Source organism: Tiliqua scincoides, chromosome 2 (assembly GCF_035046505.1).
Source record: "Tiliqua scincoides isolate rTilSci1 chromosome 2, rTilSci1.hap2, whole genome shotgun sequence".
In the NCBI taxonomy this organism is placed as follows: Eukaryota; Metazoa; Chordata; class Lepidosauria; order Squamata; family Scincidae; genus Tiliqua; species Tiliqua scincoides.
This window is the reverse complement of record NC_089822.1, coordinates 116,033,205-116,048,140: the sequence shown is the minus strand read 5'-3', so window position 1 is coordinate 116,048,140 and position 14,936 is coordinate 116,033,205. Positions and strand designations below refer to the sequence as shown.

At 49.8% G+C, this 14,936-nt stretch overlaps 1 protein-coding gene across 1 annotated transcript in view; it reads right to left on the bottom strand.

The window, feature by feature from the left end:
• Positions 1–11,884, bottom strand: part of SLC6A8 (solute carrier family 6 member 8) — a 42,647-nt gene extending 30,763 nt beyond the window's left edge. Inside the window, exons 1-2 of the mRNA XM_066616351.1 lie at positions 11,150–11,884; positions 1,354–1,485 (exon numbers count right to left, since the gene is read on the bottom strand). Of these exons, the coding sequence (XP_066472448.1) occupies positions 1,354–1,485; positions 11,150–11,435 (418 nt within the window). The 5' untranslated portion in view covers positions 11,436–11,884. The remainder of the gene's footprint in view (positions 1–1,353; positions 1,486–11,149) is intronic.
• Positions 11,885–14,936: the final 3,052 nt, after the last annotated feature.

The window sequence follows — 14,936 nt, the reverse complement described above, 5'->3', positions numbered from 1 at the left end:
CATCCTGGAGGCTCCATGAGCTCCAGGTAAGGGGGGGCAGATTTGCGTGGGGGAGGGGGGCAGCGACATCCTGTGCCCTGGGGACAGGACTGCAGGTCCACCACTGTGCTGTGTACTCCATCTTGCACTGGAGGGGCTTATGAAATGTGTCATGATAGTAGGAGAAGGAGGAGGTATTATCTACTTCAAACCATGTCCAGGACAGGAGACTGGCTTGCTACAAGGGACTAGGAAAGGACCCTAGCCCCTTGTTTATGTATGTAAGCTGTTGGTTGAACCCCCAAGATGGGGACAGTAGATCATGAATGCTGAGATTCAGGCAGTGATCCACTGCTGCTAGAAGAGGAACTGTGTTTGGGAGTCTTCTCTCTCTGAAGCCCTGAACAGCAGCTAGAGGAAGTTCCTGCTCAGCCTGCTGCCCAGGTCAGTGCCTAAAGTAGCTAGGTAAGCCCTTTTATCTGGACAAGAGAATGGAGATAACAAGGGGAGCAGACAGCATGCATCCTGGGGTTGTCTTTAACATCCATTTATCCTGATCCAGTCCTTTGCCCAAGGCCAGATTCAAAGGCTTGAAATCCAGGCAACAGCCAGGGGCAACAGGGTTGGTGGGTGGGGTGCAACAGCCATTTTGGTTATTCTTAAAATTTAAACATTTCTGTAAGATTAGAGTCTGTGGGGCATGTGAGCCTTTTAGATGAGTTGCCAAGTTGCTAGCAAAAGGTTCTGAGGAAGGAGGCTATTGCCAGAGCCAGAAGTACTCTGAGGGGGAAAAGGTTACCCACCTTCCTGGAGCCCTGCATGGCCCTGCATGGCCTCTGAATCTATTCATGCATAGATTCTCTCCCAATTCCTAATTATTCCCCATCCAAGTGTCATACAGTATAGTTTTAATGTGCCTATATACGAGTAAATGCATTAATAAATGCAGATTTACAGATCCATTCATGCAATTTATCATTTTGTAGGACAGAGACTAATCATTCATGCAGATCGTGCAACTAAGTAACAAAAGGGGCTACAAGTGTGATAAAAAAACAAGGTATTCAAAAATTAGAGGGGGTGGCTAAAGCACTCACTGCTTAGGGTGCCATTTGGCTAGGGCCAGCTCTACATTCTTGTGCATGCCAATGTGATCAAGTATTCCAACATGCTCGCTCACTCAGCAGATGGCTGGTTACAGAGTTTGAGGAGAGGGTGTTTAGATGGAAGGGACAAAGTTTTCAAAGTCTGATATACAGAATATTCCTCTGTAAGCAGGAACCTGTTGTGAACTAGTCCCAGACTGGAGGTAGGTGGAGTGGAAGGCAGGGCTAGGAAGGAACCAGCTGATGTCAGAAGAAGCAAGTCTCTTACCTTTGAAAAGTGGTGCGATGTTCCATACGTTGATGCTTCCAGCTTTCATGAACTGCCCCAAGGAAATTTCCAGGAAGAAGATGGGAATTCCACCAATGAGGGCAATAAGAATGTAAGGGATGAGGAACACACCTGTAGCCAGGTGAGCAGCACAAAGTAAGCAACAGCCCCCTTACTCTTTCATTCCACCCTCCTGAGCTTCTCCACATAGCTATACACTGTGCTTCAGTAATACAAAATGCTGTGTGCGAAAGCAACTCACACTGTGCAACAAGGAAAGCAAAATTCTATGGCATATATAAATGATGCAAACACGCATGATTTCTTCTGCATCATTGCTTTTGCTTCCGCTAATTGGGTGGGAATCTGTACAAGAATTTATACAGAGTCCCTCCTACTGGAAATGTTATTCACCCACTTCTCTGGCTTCTGGGATATCACAAAGCATTGCCTGCACACCATGGAGCATATTCTGGGCCAGGATTAGAGAATGTGTGTGCATGATACAAACACACACAAGCAATGCAGCTGAAGGCCCCCCTCCCCAAACCTGTTTCATGGGAACATCTCCCAGCTCTGTTCAGAGATATTTGGCTGGCAAGGCAGAAAGTTCAATGTTACAACCAACTGCCATGCATACAGAGGCAGCCCTGACCCTTAATATAGCTGCAGGGGAGTCAGAAAGAGCTTCAGTACAAAGGAGGAAATACCGTTCTCTGCTGTCTTCCCTGTCCCTGCTTGAACTCCACAGGTATTCTAATCTGAAATCTCTTTCAAGCATGCATGTCCAGAAAGAGTCCCTTGGCCTTTCTTATGTTACCTACAATGGTTGTAAAATTTTCCGTTTTGCTGAATGCTGCTGCCTTCTCTCAATCTTGACTTCCTGCTTCTTCTTCCCCAACCAGACCTCACCGTTCCTGTCACCACTGTGGCACTGGGTCCCAAAGGTGATACTATTTATATTATAAATCCCAGGGTTAAGAGAAGGCCCAGAATCACTCATCTCCCAGCAAATTCCTGTCTAAGAGGATAATCTTGAGGATGGGAGATCATTCCCATGAGGATTAGCAAGACAGTGGTTGGGGAACCCATTCGTCACTGGGTGCCGAAGAGGAACAGGAAATGCAACCTCTGGTTTGCAGTGCGTAGCTAAGGGGGTGCAGGGGGTAGCAGCTGCACCAGGCTACGGGCTGGGGGGCAACAAAGCGCAACAACTGCACTGCTGCAGCCCCGCCAGGCACACTGGGAGCGCAACAATCATCCACAGGTGTCGCTGCACTCCGTGTATGACTTAAGGCCCCCCAAGCAGCCAAATTAAGAACCCAATCCTATCCACACCCACCAGGGAGTAAGTCAAATTGACTACAGTGTATAATGGAACTTACTTTTGAGTAGATATGCAGAAGATTTCACTCAGGTAGCCCAATCCTCAGCTGCCCAGAGTGTGGGCCTGCCGTGGCGCCAAAATGGCTACCATGGCATCCTTAGCACAACCAGATAGCCCACAGCAGCTCCTCAGAGGAAGGGGACTTCCGCCTCCTTCTTTCAAGCAAGGGAAGTAGCCCTGCAATGGGGCTACGTGATTCTATGGAAGCTCTTGAGGCGGCACAGAATCAGACTCCCGTGTCAGGTCGTGTGGCCCAACATAGGACTAAGGATCTGGTGGAGCTGAGCTCCACCGGTCTCACCCTCCTCCAGCTCCACTTCCTCCCTCCGCCACGCCTTCCCCCACTCTCCCCCTGCCTCCCCCACCCCAGAACACCTCCTTCCCACCTCTCCACACACCCCCATTCACCTCTCTCCCAGCGGCGCTGGCCCAGTGTGGGCTCACTCTGGGCCAACTCCAGCACTCAGCCAGCATTAACCCTTTACAGCATGTTTGTAATGGTACATACTGGCGTTAAGCCAGCACACTGAGCTCAGGATTGGGCTCTCAGTCACACAGGCGCTGCCTCAGGACACTGGGAGGGGCTCCATCCATCCAACCTTCCCTGCCTTGTCTCTTCCTCTCCCTCCTCAGAGGCCACAGAGGTTGAGTTGGTGGGCTTGGGGCTTCCCCTTGGGGGGTGAGCTGGAGATGGTAGAGGAGGCACTCTTCCTGCTGCTGCAACCCACACAAAGGGTGAGTGAGCAGGTGAGTCCTCAGGGGGGTTGGCTCAGCTTCGCTGCCCGCCCTCCCAGATGCTGTTTGGAGGGAGCCCGTCTGGCAGGCAGACAGGCCACTGTTTGAGGAAGCAGAGGGGCCCCCAAGGTCTGTGTGGGTGACTGCCCTCCACCTCAACTCTGTGGGTCCCCCCTCCCGATGTGGAACTGTGAGCTGCCACTAATGCTCTCCTCCTCCTCTTCTTCCTCAAGACGCTTCCTACTTTGGGGTATTGTTTCTGGAGTGCTTTGCGCAGACTGGGGGGGGGGAATCTGGAGGTCCTGCCCAATTGTGGAGGCCTCTGATCTCAAAGTGTCCGTGGAGGGGGAAGGATCAACAGCAAAGGAGGCTTCATGAAGGAGGAAAAGGTATTTGCCTTCTTATACTGCAATCCTATAATGCTTTCATGGGACTAAGTCCCATTGAACACAATGAGACTTACTTCTAAGTAGACACGCATAGGATTGTCCTGTTAATCTGGAGTGGTATCACAAAAAAGAAAACAATTTAATTAGTTTTAAGGATGAGTGTTTTTATTGGTTATTGTTATATATTTTGTTGTTGTTTTTCTTTTAATGTATTGCCACGACCTATGGTTTTAAGCAAATAAATTGAAACTGAAACTGAATTAGTTAAATTTTATGTCGTAGGAGGGGCTACAAAATCTTCTTTGCACCAAATAGCAAATGCATTAGCTATGCCACTGCTGGTCTGTATGTCTGTGTGAGATGACCGGGGGGGGGGGGGCATGGCCCTGCTAGTGTGTATGACTAGGAGACATATGCATGAACATGGTGTGTGTGTGCTTCAATAGGGTGGTAAACCTGAATCAGGACTGTGTCACTTTCAGTTGCAGGTGAGTGTTCACCAGATGAAATATTCTTCCACACAAAATAATCCCCTCCACACAGAAAATTAGGGAGGAAGGTTTTTAGTTTAATCTTCTCCCTGACATACTAGTTTTTTATGCAGACAATTATTTTGCATGGTGAAGCACTAGATCAACCATTTTCAACCACTATGCTGTGGTACACTGGTGTGCCATGGATGGTCTGCGGGCATGCCACCTGTGTTTGGGGTGAACCATTTGTTAACAGGGCCACTGGGGGATGCAAACCCCTGCTGTCAGTGCTATGTGCCTTGTCAACTGTAAAAAAACGGATGAAAACTGATGGTGTGCCTTGAATACTTTAGTACCTTGTCAGTGTGCCATCAGATGAAAGAGTTTTAAAATCGCTGCACTAGATGCTATGAACTCCTCGCATGAAGTCTACAGCCCCAGTCAAAAAAATAGGAGCAGTACAAGAGCAAGGCTGTGACCCATAGGACAGAGATTCCTGTCTCTTAACTTCACTTTCCGTAGTGGTGCCCATCGCTGCCTCATAGCTGAGCCACTTCAGTTTCAAAGCCAGAATCAAGCCCTGAAATACATGAAGCAAAATAAAGGCAAGGTTGCCTCTGTGAACACTGAAAGCACTCTGTGAACTACAGAACTGTTAGGGAGCCCTCAGAATCTCCAAGAGAATTTTCCTCCAAACCACAATTCACATGCTTCTTCAGGGAAGCTATGACAGCTTAAGCAGGTATACAAACAATACAATTCATTTATTTTTCACTATTGATATGTGTCATGTGCTGTTTTTAGATTTAGAGGCAGGATTTAGAGGTGAAGAAGATATAAAATCCACGGATCCCACTGCTTTTCACTCAACATCAATCGATTTGTCTTAAAGAATCAATCTTCTTTATGTTTTATCTCTTTGTTGTACACCAGTTTAAATTTTAGAAAAGCAGTACATAAATCTTTTTAGAGTCCAATCTTATGCATGCCTACTCAGAATTAAGTATCAGTACAGCCAATAGGGCTTACTCCCAGGTAAATGTGGACAGGATTGCAGCTTTAAACAAACAAGCAAGCAAACAGGCAGAAGAGAATTTTTTTCCATTTCACTTCTGAGTGAAACCAGCAGTGCTCCTTCTTGCCCTCAGTATAACTCAGCCTAGGGACTGACCTGCATTAACAACTGGAAACGTACTTTCTGGGGCACAAAGAATGATTGTCAAAGTCAGTGTGCAAGAGCCAATGCCATAGACACGACATTACTAGCAAGTTGCCTGAAACAGAAGAAGCTGATACAGTCACCTGCCAGCAACGGCCAACTGAATGCCAAGCAGTGTTTCGGCACCTTTGAATCAGTCCTCAGAAACTGTTAGAGAGACTTTTGTTCAGGAGATGAATCTCCTGCTGGTTGGCTAAAGGTTAAAACAAGGGAGGTCCCTGCTTCACTCTCAGTCTGAGGGGTGGCAGTAGATTATCCCAGCCTCATCAGGAGCCAACACCCTCAGCCAGGGGTGGATCCAGTGTTTGTGTTGGGGGGGGGGATATGAGCACTACTTAACTCTAGAGCTCAGATCAACCAGGTGGGTAGACCTGGGCTCTCAGTTGAACTTTGGCCTCTGTGGCCAAGGTTTGCTTGGCAGGTAAACCTGGGCTCCCACCCCAGACCTGGAGCCCAGATCTACTGGCCTCTGTGGCTGAGGTTTGCTGGGCAGGTAGACCTTGAAGTGTTGCTGGGTAGACCTGGGCTTCCAGCCATGCTTGCGCTGTTGCTGCTCCCCATCCTGGCAGGCGCCCTGACATGCTGGCTTGACAGTTTGGCGCATACCAATGGCCCACCCTTGGATCTACCCCTGTCCTCAACCACCTTCCCTAGAAAGCACTGAAAGATGGGAGAAAAGTCATTCCAGTTCAGTAAGGCTGTCCACTGAAGAGCTCTTTATCTCCTGCCCCAGCTCTGGCCTACCTCCAACCAACTCTAACAGTGCCCCTCAGTTCCAAGTGATGTTTCTTCCAGCATTCTGCTCCCCTCACTAGAGTCACACAGCTCCCTTCCTGACCCTGGCTGCCACCCAGCCCCTTTGACTGTCTGGATCATTTTTCCCCCCTCCTGAGCTCCTATGAGCCTTCAAATATTATTAGCAAGATTTACATTATGCCTTGTCAGGGCTGAGAGCAGCAGCAGACCTCCCCAGCCCTGTGCCCAGGGCAAAGGTCTGTGATGGTGCTCCCCCTCAGGCTTCCGCCGCCCTCCCACGCACAGAAATCCACCCCCCCCACTCGGCACACGGAGCCTCGCACGACCCAGGAACACTTCGGAGAAACCTCTGTGAGGTTCCCCGATGCTTTAAAAACTGGAAAATCAGAAGCACAGTTTCTGCCTGTCGGGAGCCTCAGAGAGGCTTCCGCGGGGTCCTGGTGCCTCATGACTAGGGCTTTTGCCCCATCGGACCTAATGGTAGGTCTGCACCTGGCTGAGAGTCAAAAGAAAAGTACTGGCCATGCTAAAGCTTGTTTCTGCCATGTTCCCCCTTCCTAGTTGGCCTGGCCTTTTCCTAGGGCCCAGGTCTGTCTCAACCAGAATATGAGTCAAAGCCTGCAGTCTGATGGGACAACCCTGTGCCATTCTCATGCCCACATATAAACACACTATCACTAGGCTCCTTGCCAAATTTTACTGGCAATTCCTGGAGTGTTTGCTCAATTTGATTTTGTTCAATGACACTTTATTAGTATAACAAGATACTCTACACAAGTGGTGTCAAAACAACTGGGAACAGATCCCAGAGCTTTCCAGTGACTGAAGAAAAGAAACACACAACCCAGTAGGTGCTAGGAACAGCTGGGGGCTGCTTCCTTTTGTAATCCAAGTTTAAATCACAGCGGTTCTCCTGCAGTAGCTGCTGCCTATGAAACAGAATGCAATCTCTCTCTTGGAACTGGGTACATTTCCAACTGCTCTCTTACTCTGGACCTCTATTTAAAAGACTTGCAACTGCTAATATTGCCTAAAGTTATTCCCTGTAAATGTCAGGGGGAGACTGGCTTCAATGGTGCAGCTTGATTTTCTGCTGAAGTCTGCCAAAACATAAACCACCACCCCATCTCCATATACAACACACTTATTTAAAACAGCAGATTTTATTTAAAAATTTGTAGTTCTCAATAAAGCAAGGAGAAAAATGAAAGGGTGCCATCCTTGAAGGGACAAATTGACAATGTGGATTGCAAAGCCAACTCTGTTGGTGCAGGCAACAGTCAACTCTGTTGGTTGCTGCGTCATTCCAGCTAGATTCTACATGGACTGTATTTATTGTGGTATTTTTATGCTGCCTTCTTCTAAGGAAGTCAGGACTGCGTACCTGTTTCTCCCACCCTATTTAATCCTCACAACAACACTGAGAGGCAGAGTAGGCTGAGAGTTAGTGACTGGCCCAAGGTCACCCAGGAAGCTTCATGTTTGAGCGGGGATCTGATCCCAGGTCTCTCCAATCCAAGTCTGGCATCACACTGGCTCTGTGCAAATACCACAGAGAGCATTTGACAGGAAGAAATTTATGCAGAGATGTCAGCTGGGTCTGATCATTTTCCCCTGAGAGAGAGGCAGAATGTGTGCATGTGTGTGAGAGACAGTTATGATCACGCACACCACCCCTCCCCTTGTAGGCTCACTTGTCAACTTCCTTGACTGTTTTGTTCTCCTCTTCAAAAAGTAATGAGGAGAAAAGCTGCCTTACCTTAGGAACAAAATAAAGAGATGGCAAACTTGCTATCATATAGCAAATGGAACAGTCATCCTGATAGTGGAATCCAGACACATATGCACATCGCAAGAATGCAGGCAACTCCAGACAAACCAGACCTCTGGAAGCATCACGTACCAGCTAGCCTGGATGTTGGGTCCACTGGCTTGCAAGTCAAGATTCATGGAGTCACCTTAGCCATTACTGCTTTGTCATGTGTTTTGGGGCTAAGTCCTTGTTTTGAAAACAAGTAATGCAGATCTCCTTAAGCCCACTGATGCCTACACCATTTCCCTCATTCCCTGGCAGATCTCTTTCCTCCACATACAGCAGTATGCTTTGAACATTATGTTGTGCCAGTTCAACACAATTGGATGGAAATGAATGATTCCTGCTTTCAATGGACTTTCTTCTCTGCATCCTTTCCTTGGACCACCAGTTAAAAATGGACCAACCACAAAGCAGTTTGTGCTTCTTACAGCCTGATGTGTCATCCATGACCTTAATGGGTCAGTTGCTCTATTGAGATTTAATGAGTGGAAGCAGGTCTGCCAGAGAGCTCTTTTCTGTTCAGGCTCTCTGCAGAGTCAGGCAGTGGACATTGCGTCAAGTACACCTTGGCTTATGTCAGGGAACATTCACTTTGCATATAAGCTTTATGACTTATTATAATAGAAATTGCCTTGGAGTCATTTTCAGGGCTCAGGAGTGGACTTGGGCCCCAGAGATACTCAGAAGTAATCATCTCTTCTAATTTGCCCACTTCATCCACACACACACACACACACACACAAATAATCAAACTAGATATTATCTCTGGTCCCATCCTCACATTGGCCAAGATAATGGAAAATGTGAAACACTAACTGGGAAAAGCTAGGGGGTGATAAAAGGGGTGCTGAACACTTCCTGTGTTACAGGCTCCTCTCTGCAAATACCCACTCCAACACCCTGCCAGACTTTTTTCTAGTTTTGGAGGGGGAAGCTTAAATAACAAAATGTGGGGGAAGTGTTGGGGAGAATCAGCGGTCAAGGAAAGTGTTAAATTCTCCCTGCCACCTGACTCTCTCTAGCAAATGTCCCTTGCAAGCTTGCATTACTGTTAAGAGCAAGTGTTGCATAGTGGTTGATGTGGTAGACTAGAACGGAGAAGACCTTAATTAAAATCCCTGTTCCATCTTGAACTTACCAGGTGATCTTGGTCCAGTCATGCTTTCTCAGCCTTATCTATTTCACAAAGTTGTTGTGAGGTTAAAGTGCAGGGGGGAGGGCCACGTATGTTGTCCTAAACTTTTTGGAGGAAGTGTGGGATGTCAGTGTAATAGTAATACCATACAGTACAAGGTCATTGCATAATGTCTAGTTTAGCCCACAGTCAAAGGTGGAAGCAGCTCCACCATGAGGCAAGGCAAGGCAATGATTTTGAATGTCATTAAGAATGACAGAAAGGAGTCAAATGGGGCTCAATTTACCAAAAATCTCTGCATAACCCTTACAGAAATTGATAGGGATATGTGCACACTGAGGACAGAAGTGCTCTGGTGCAGCTGCTATCCATTTTAATGGCGCTAGTGCAGGAGGACTGTAGAGCGTGCCAAATCTTTGTGCACGCGCACAAACACACACAAAATTTGTAATTTTTGTGCATGGGGCGTAAAATCCTAAGAATGTAATCGACCCTCACAGCAACAGGTCTGAGAGTTAGAGTGATGAACAATCAGCTGCTGGATCACTGCTGTGAGCTCCTCAAGTTTAAGAAGCAGTGGGTGGCACAGAGGGTACTAGATACTACACTACGTGGGGAGGGCGACAAAGAAACCCCTTGCCAAGCTGAGGGCATCTGCTGAACTGTTGCTCACTTGTCTGGCCATGCTACTCCCATCACAATGTGTAGGGCCTTCTCACCTGTTCATTCCACCTCTCACTTAGCCATTATTCTCTGTAGGGGGGATATTATTGTCCCATACAACAAGCCCTGGCACTCCCTTAAGTGGGGTGGAGGCTGCACTTTGCTCCTCATCTAACAACAGATGAGTAGGGTGGCATGCTCTGGAAAGCCCCATGCCAAGCTGTACACTCCCCCTTCCCTTTGCAATTCCAGTTAAGACAGGATTCTTCCTGCCTCTAATTACAGCTCTGTCTTCCACCCTCACTCATTTGTCTGCACAGGAAAGACCTCACTCCTCACAGCCTCACCTGAATTTTCTCCAGCCTGAGCAGAATCACTTTCTCAGGTGATTCCTTAATGCCCCACAGTGGAGATTTCCGCTGCACATCACCACTCAAAGACCCTTTTGACAAGACAACCAGCACCACCCTCTTCCTGGTATCCAGTCTCTGAATCCTATCTGTTGCCTGCAGCATTTTGATCTGGCAAGAGTCTCTCCATAAGGTTATAATTCACTTTTGAGGATGCTGCATTAACAAAATTCATTATCCCCGGGGTTCAAGAATGCCCCACAGTCATGCCCTGGAATAGGGACGCTTCCTGAGCCCAGGTGTGAATGGGGTTGCCTGTGGTTACTCAGTACGCAGGTGAAGCAAGCTCTTTACCTCCCTTCCAGACTTGTGCCCTGACTTTGGAAACAGGTCTTGGGACTAAAAGCTGACATGACCGAAATCAGTTCTGTGTCCTGCTGTCTGTAGGAAACGGACCCTATCATTTTCTTTCGATGACTCCCACATTTTCTTTTTCTTGCAGATGCCATGGATCTCTGAACAGATCTCTGAACAACCTTGCCCCTCTCATGTTTAGACTATTCAGTAGGCGATGCCTGGAGAGCTCCAACCTCCTTTCAAGGTTGAATGCTTTACTGGTCTCTCTCCTGCTGGGCAGGACCAGTTGGTCCTAGGATCTCACCTACCAGAATGGACAATGCTCCACCCCCCTCCTGCAATGGAATCCCCACGAAAGGGCCGTCTCTCCCCCTCCATCCCTAGATCTTTTCTCCATGGAGTAGGAAGCCCTCTTTTAGGACAAGGGCTTCCATTCTGTCACCTGAAGCCCCTCTCTCCAGCCACCCCCAGTCCCACCCCAGCCGCCCACCTCACCACGTGCCGCAGGATGCTCACCTCCCCCGTTCTTGTAGCACAGGTAGGGAAAGCGCCACACGTTGCCCAGCCCCACGGCGAAGCCCACGCAGGACATGATAAAATCCATCTGCCGGGTCCAGGTCTCCCTCTCGGGGGGCGGCAAGGCCGGAGCCGGCCCGGGGTGGTCCGTGGCCTCCCCCTTGCCCGCGGAAGGGGCTCCCTCGCACATGGCGAAGGGGCACCCTGTCTTTTTGTCCTGTTGCTCCGCCGAGACGCTGTAAATGCCGCCGCAGCCGCTGCTCTCCGACGAGGCCCCCTTGGCCATGGCGCCGGGGGGGACCCCCGAGTCCCGGCCGCCCCCCTCCAGGCGGATCGGGGAGATGCTGGAAGGAGGGGAGAGGGGCTGCGGGACGGGCGCGGGGAGAAGCCCCTCTCGGAAGGGGCTCGCGGGAGGAGACGGTGCGGGGAGGGGGATCTCAGAGGGGAGGGCTCGCGGGGGGGCCGGCAGCCGCTCAGAAACAATCCACGAAGCACTTGAAGGTCAACCTGAAAAACCTCATGTGTTCAATGGACGCGGGGAAGGGGGTGTTAGAGGGCGGAGGGCGGCGGAGGCAGCCGGGGGGGGCACCCCCACAGCACCCCGTCCGGAGGCTTAGCGGGGGATGGGGTGGAGGGGGGAAGACGATCCCTGCCCGTCCGCAGCGCGCCCGTCGCCAAAGCTCCCTCTGCGCTTCTGCCGCCGCTCGCTCTCCTCCCCTTCGAGGCTGCTGGAGAGAGCCCCGTGACGTCAGCGCCCCGCCCTCCTTCCCCGCCGCCGCCTGCTCCGTTCCTCCTCCTCCTCCACGCTTCGGCACCGCCGGCCGCGAGGGGCGGAGGGCAAAGAGCAGGCGCTGTCGGAGGGAGGGAGCGAGCGAGCGCCCTCTTTCTCCCGCGCCCCCTGCACCTGCTCCTCTCCATCGCTCTGCGCCAACGCTGGACTGCACAGCTCTGTGGCGCTCCGCTCCGAAGGGGCTGGCTTGGGATGGGCGCGGAAACCCGTGACCCTTCCCTGGGACTGTGCCCCAAGGCTGCAAGTCGGCCACCCCATGCCCGTGGCTTGGGAAGACCGCCACTGAACTTGAGCCGCCAGGCACTTGCTTCCACGTAAGCGCGTCTGGGAAGGCTCGTGCTGTCGGCATCGCATACCAATCATCCCCCGCAAGTCAGTCTCCCTCCCTCCCGGGGCGCCTTCTCCGCCAGCCCTTTCCGTTCCACTCCATCTTTCCCCACACCGCCCTGTCTTCCCAGTCCCGCCAGAGGCCAGTCTGTGCAAGGGGCAAACTTGGACTGCAGCCTCCAAATGGTGATCATCTGGGAGGTGATCCTTCCTCGTCGATGTATTGAGCTCCTCCGAATTAAACTGAACTAACTTCCTTGTACCTCGGCGCCTCGCACCCCAATCTTAGCCACACTTTCCTGGGAGTAAGCTCCATTGACTCCAATGGGACTTACTTCTGAGCAGACATGCCTAGGATTGGGCTGTCAGGCGGCACTCCTAAACACACGTAGCAGGGAGCAAGACCATCGAACACAGTGAGTCTTACTTCTGAGTAAATATACACAGGAGTGCGCTGCCAGTCCCACAGACACGTTGCAGAGCAATCCGACAGCCCAATCGTATTCACACTTTCCTGGGAGTAAGCCCCATTGACTCTAATGGGACTTACTTCTGAGTAGGCTTGCATAGGATTGGGCTGTAAGCAGGGCCTCCGAGAGGAATTTTATCACGGGGTACACAGTTTCTTTTGGGCCCCCTTGCAAAGGGGGGAGTGAAACAGTGGGGGAGGGTAGTGATGGGCAAGCAGAATAGGGGCAGGGAGGGGTAAAACAGGGTAGGGGAGGGTAGAGACACCGGGATAAGTCTTTGGAGCCCAGGTCTACCAACCCATGTTGCATCAGTAGTGTCCCCAGCATCCCATGCAGGCAACAAGTCTGAGTAGATAAGAAAACATAAGATTCCCAGGAAATATCTGGGCCCCCTCCAGATAGCCCCTTTGGACTGTGGGTCCTGGTACAAATTACCCCCTTTACCCCCCTCTCCTAGGTCCTGGCTGTAAGGCACCTATTCTCAGAAGTAAGTTTCATGATGTTCAATGGGGCTTACTTCCTAGTAAGTGTGGTTACAATTATCACCTTGCAGCCTAATTCCTCTGCATATTTATCTGTTGATTACAATGGGACTTACTCCCAAGTAACTGCATGGATTACTGCCTCAGTAATCCATGCAGCTAAGAGCCCAATCCTATCCATCTTTTCAGCACTGGTGCAGCCACAATGCAGGCCCACAGTAAGGGAACAAATGTTCCCATACCTTGAGGAGGCGTCTGTGACTGGCTCCCCACCACAGGATGCAATGCACGCCCCATTGGCACAGCTGCACTGGCACTGGAAAATTGGATAGGATTTGCTCCAAACACAGCACACAAAAAAGAGCCTTGTCATACCTTATTGTGGCTTGTGCCACAATAAATCTGTTAATCTTTAAAACACCACAAGACTTGTTTTGTGTTTTTAATTCAAGAGACATGTGGGCTCCCACCTGGAAAGGAAAACCAAACCACCCATCTCAGAGACACTCCCTTCTCCATTATTTTTTCACTGATGTACTGACATCCCACCACACACCTTCTTGCAGTATGGGGGGGTCCCTTAGATGGTGGAAAAATGGGAACAAGAAAATGTTTCAAAAAATGACCTAGCTGCTGTTCTAAACATGTGTATAGCTGTAGACTCAGGGTCCAATCGTATCCAATTTTCCAGCACCGGTGCAATCGCAATGCAGCACCAAGGTAAAGGGACAAATGTTCCCATACCTTAAGGAGGCCTCTGTGACTGCTGCCCCACCACAAGATGCAGTGCATGCCCCATTGGCACAGCTGCACCAGCACTGGAAAATTGGATAGGATTGGGCCTTCAACAAACAGCCTCTTCACCTCAGCTCCCCCTCCACTGAGCCTATGCTCTAGAATAGTATGTGTCAGGAATGGTTATAGATAATGGTAATTGACTTTGTACATGGGAAACAGCCATCGTGTTTATTGTGGCATAATCTTCATGGGCTAGAGCTCATATCCTCAGATGCTTCATCATAGGCTCTGCCCCTGTAAAAGATTATACCACAGTATATTTGTGCCACAGAAGGTGTTTTTATTCTGTTTACTGCAGCAGGCCAAGATGGCTATCTCTGCACTTTGGACATGGTTAGAGGAGGAACCCCTTTTACTTAGTTCCCCTTCCTACATTCTAGACAGTGGAAAAGGTTTTAGAGTCCCTGTTCAAATAAAACTACTTTCCCCTCCCAGGCAGTCACATATCACCATCTACTTGAGTCACCCTTTGTATCCACAGTATTTCAGTACTCACATGAGCATATGAGGCTACCTTCTCCTGAGTCAACCTCTTGCTCCAGCTATCTCAAGCACTATCTGCACTAACTGGCAGCAGTTTTTCAGATAGCCGTTTTTCCCAGCCCAACCTGAAGATTTAAGGATTAGACCTGAGCCCTCCAGCTTTCCTGGGTTCCTGTCTCCAAATGGAGAGGGTAGAAGGAGCTGCAGAGTTCAGGAGCTTGCTGGTGTTGTTTAAAGGCAGCCCCCCCCAACTCATTCTTCCCAGTCCATGTAGCATTGTAAACAAATATATGCATAGGAACAGATTTCAGTCTAGTCACTGAGCTGCAGCCCCATCCCTTATAATAATACCTCACAGATTTCCTTTAGCTCACCCTTTCCCAGAATGCTCTTCCTGGTCAGTGGCTATGCAAGCCTTCCTTCTAACTCCTCACATC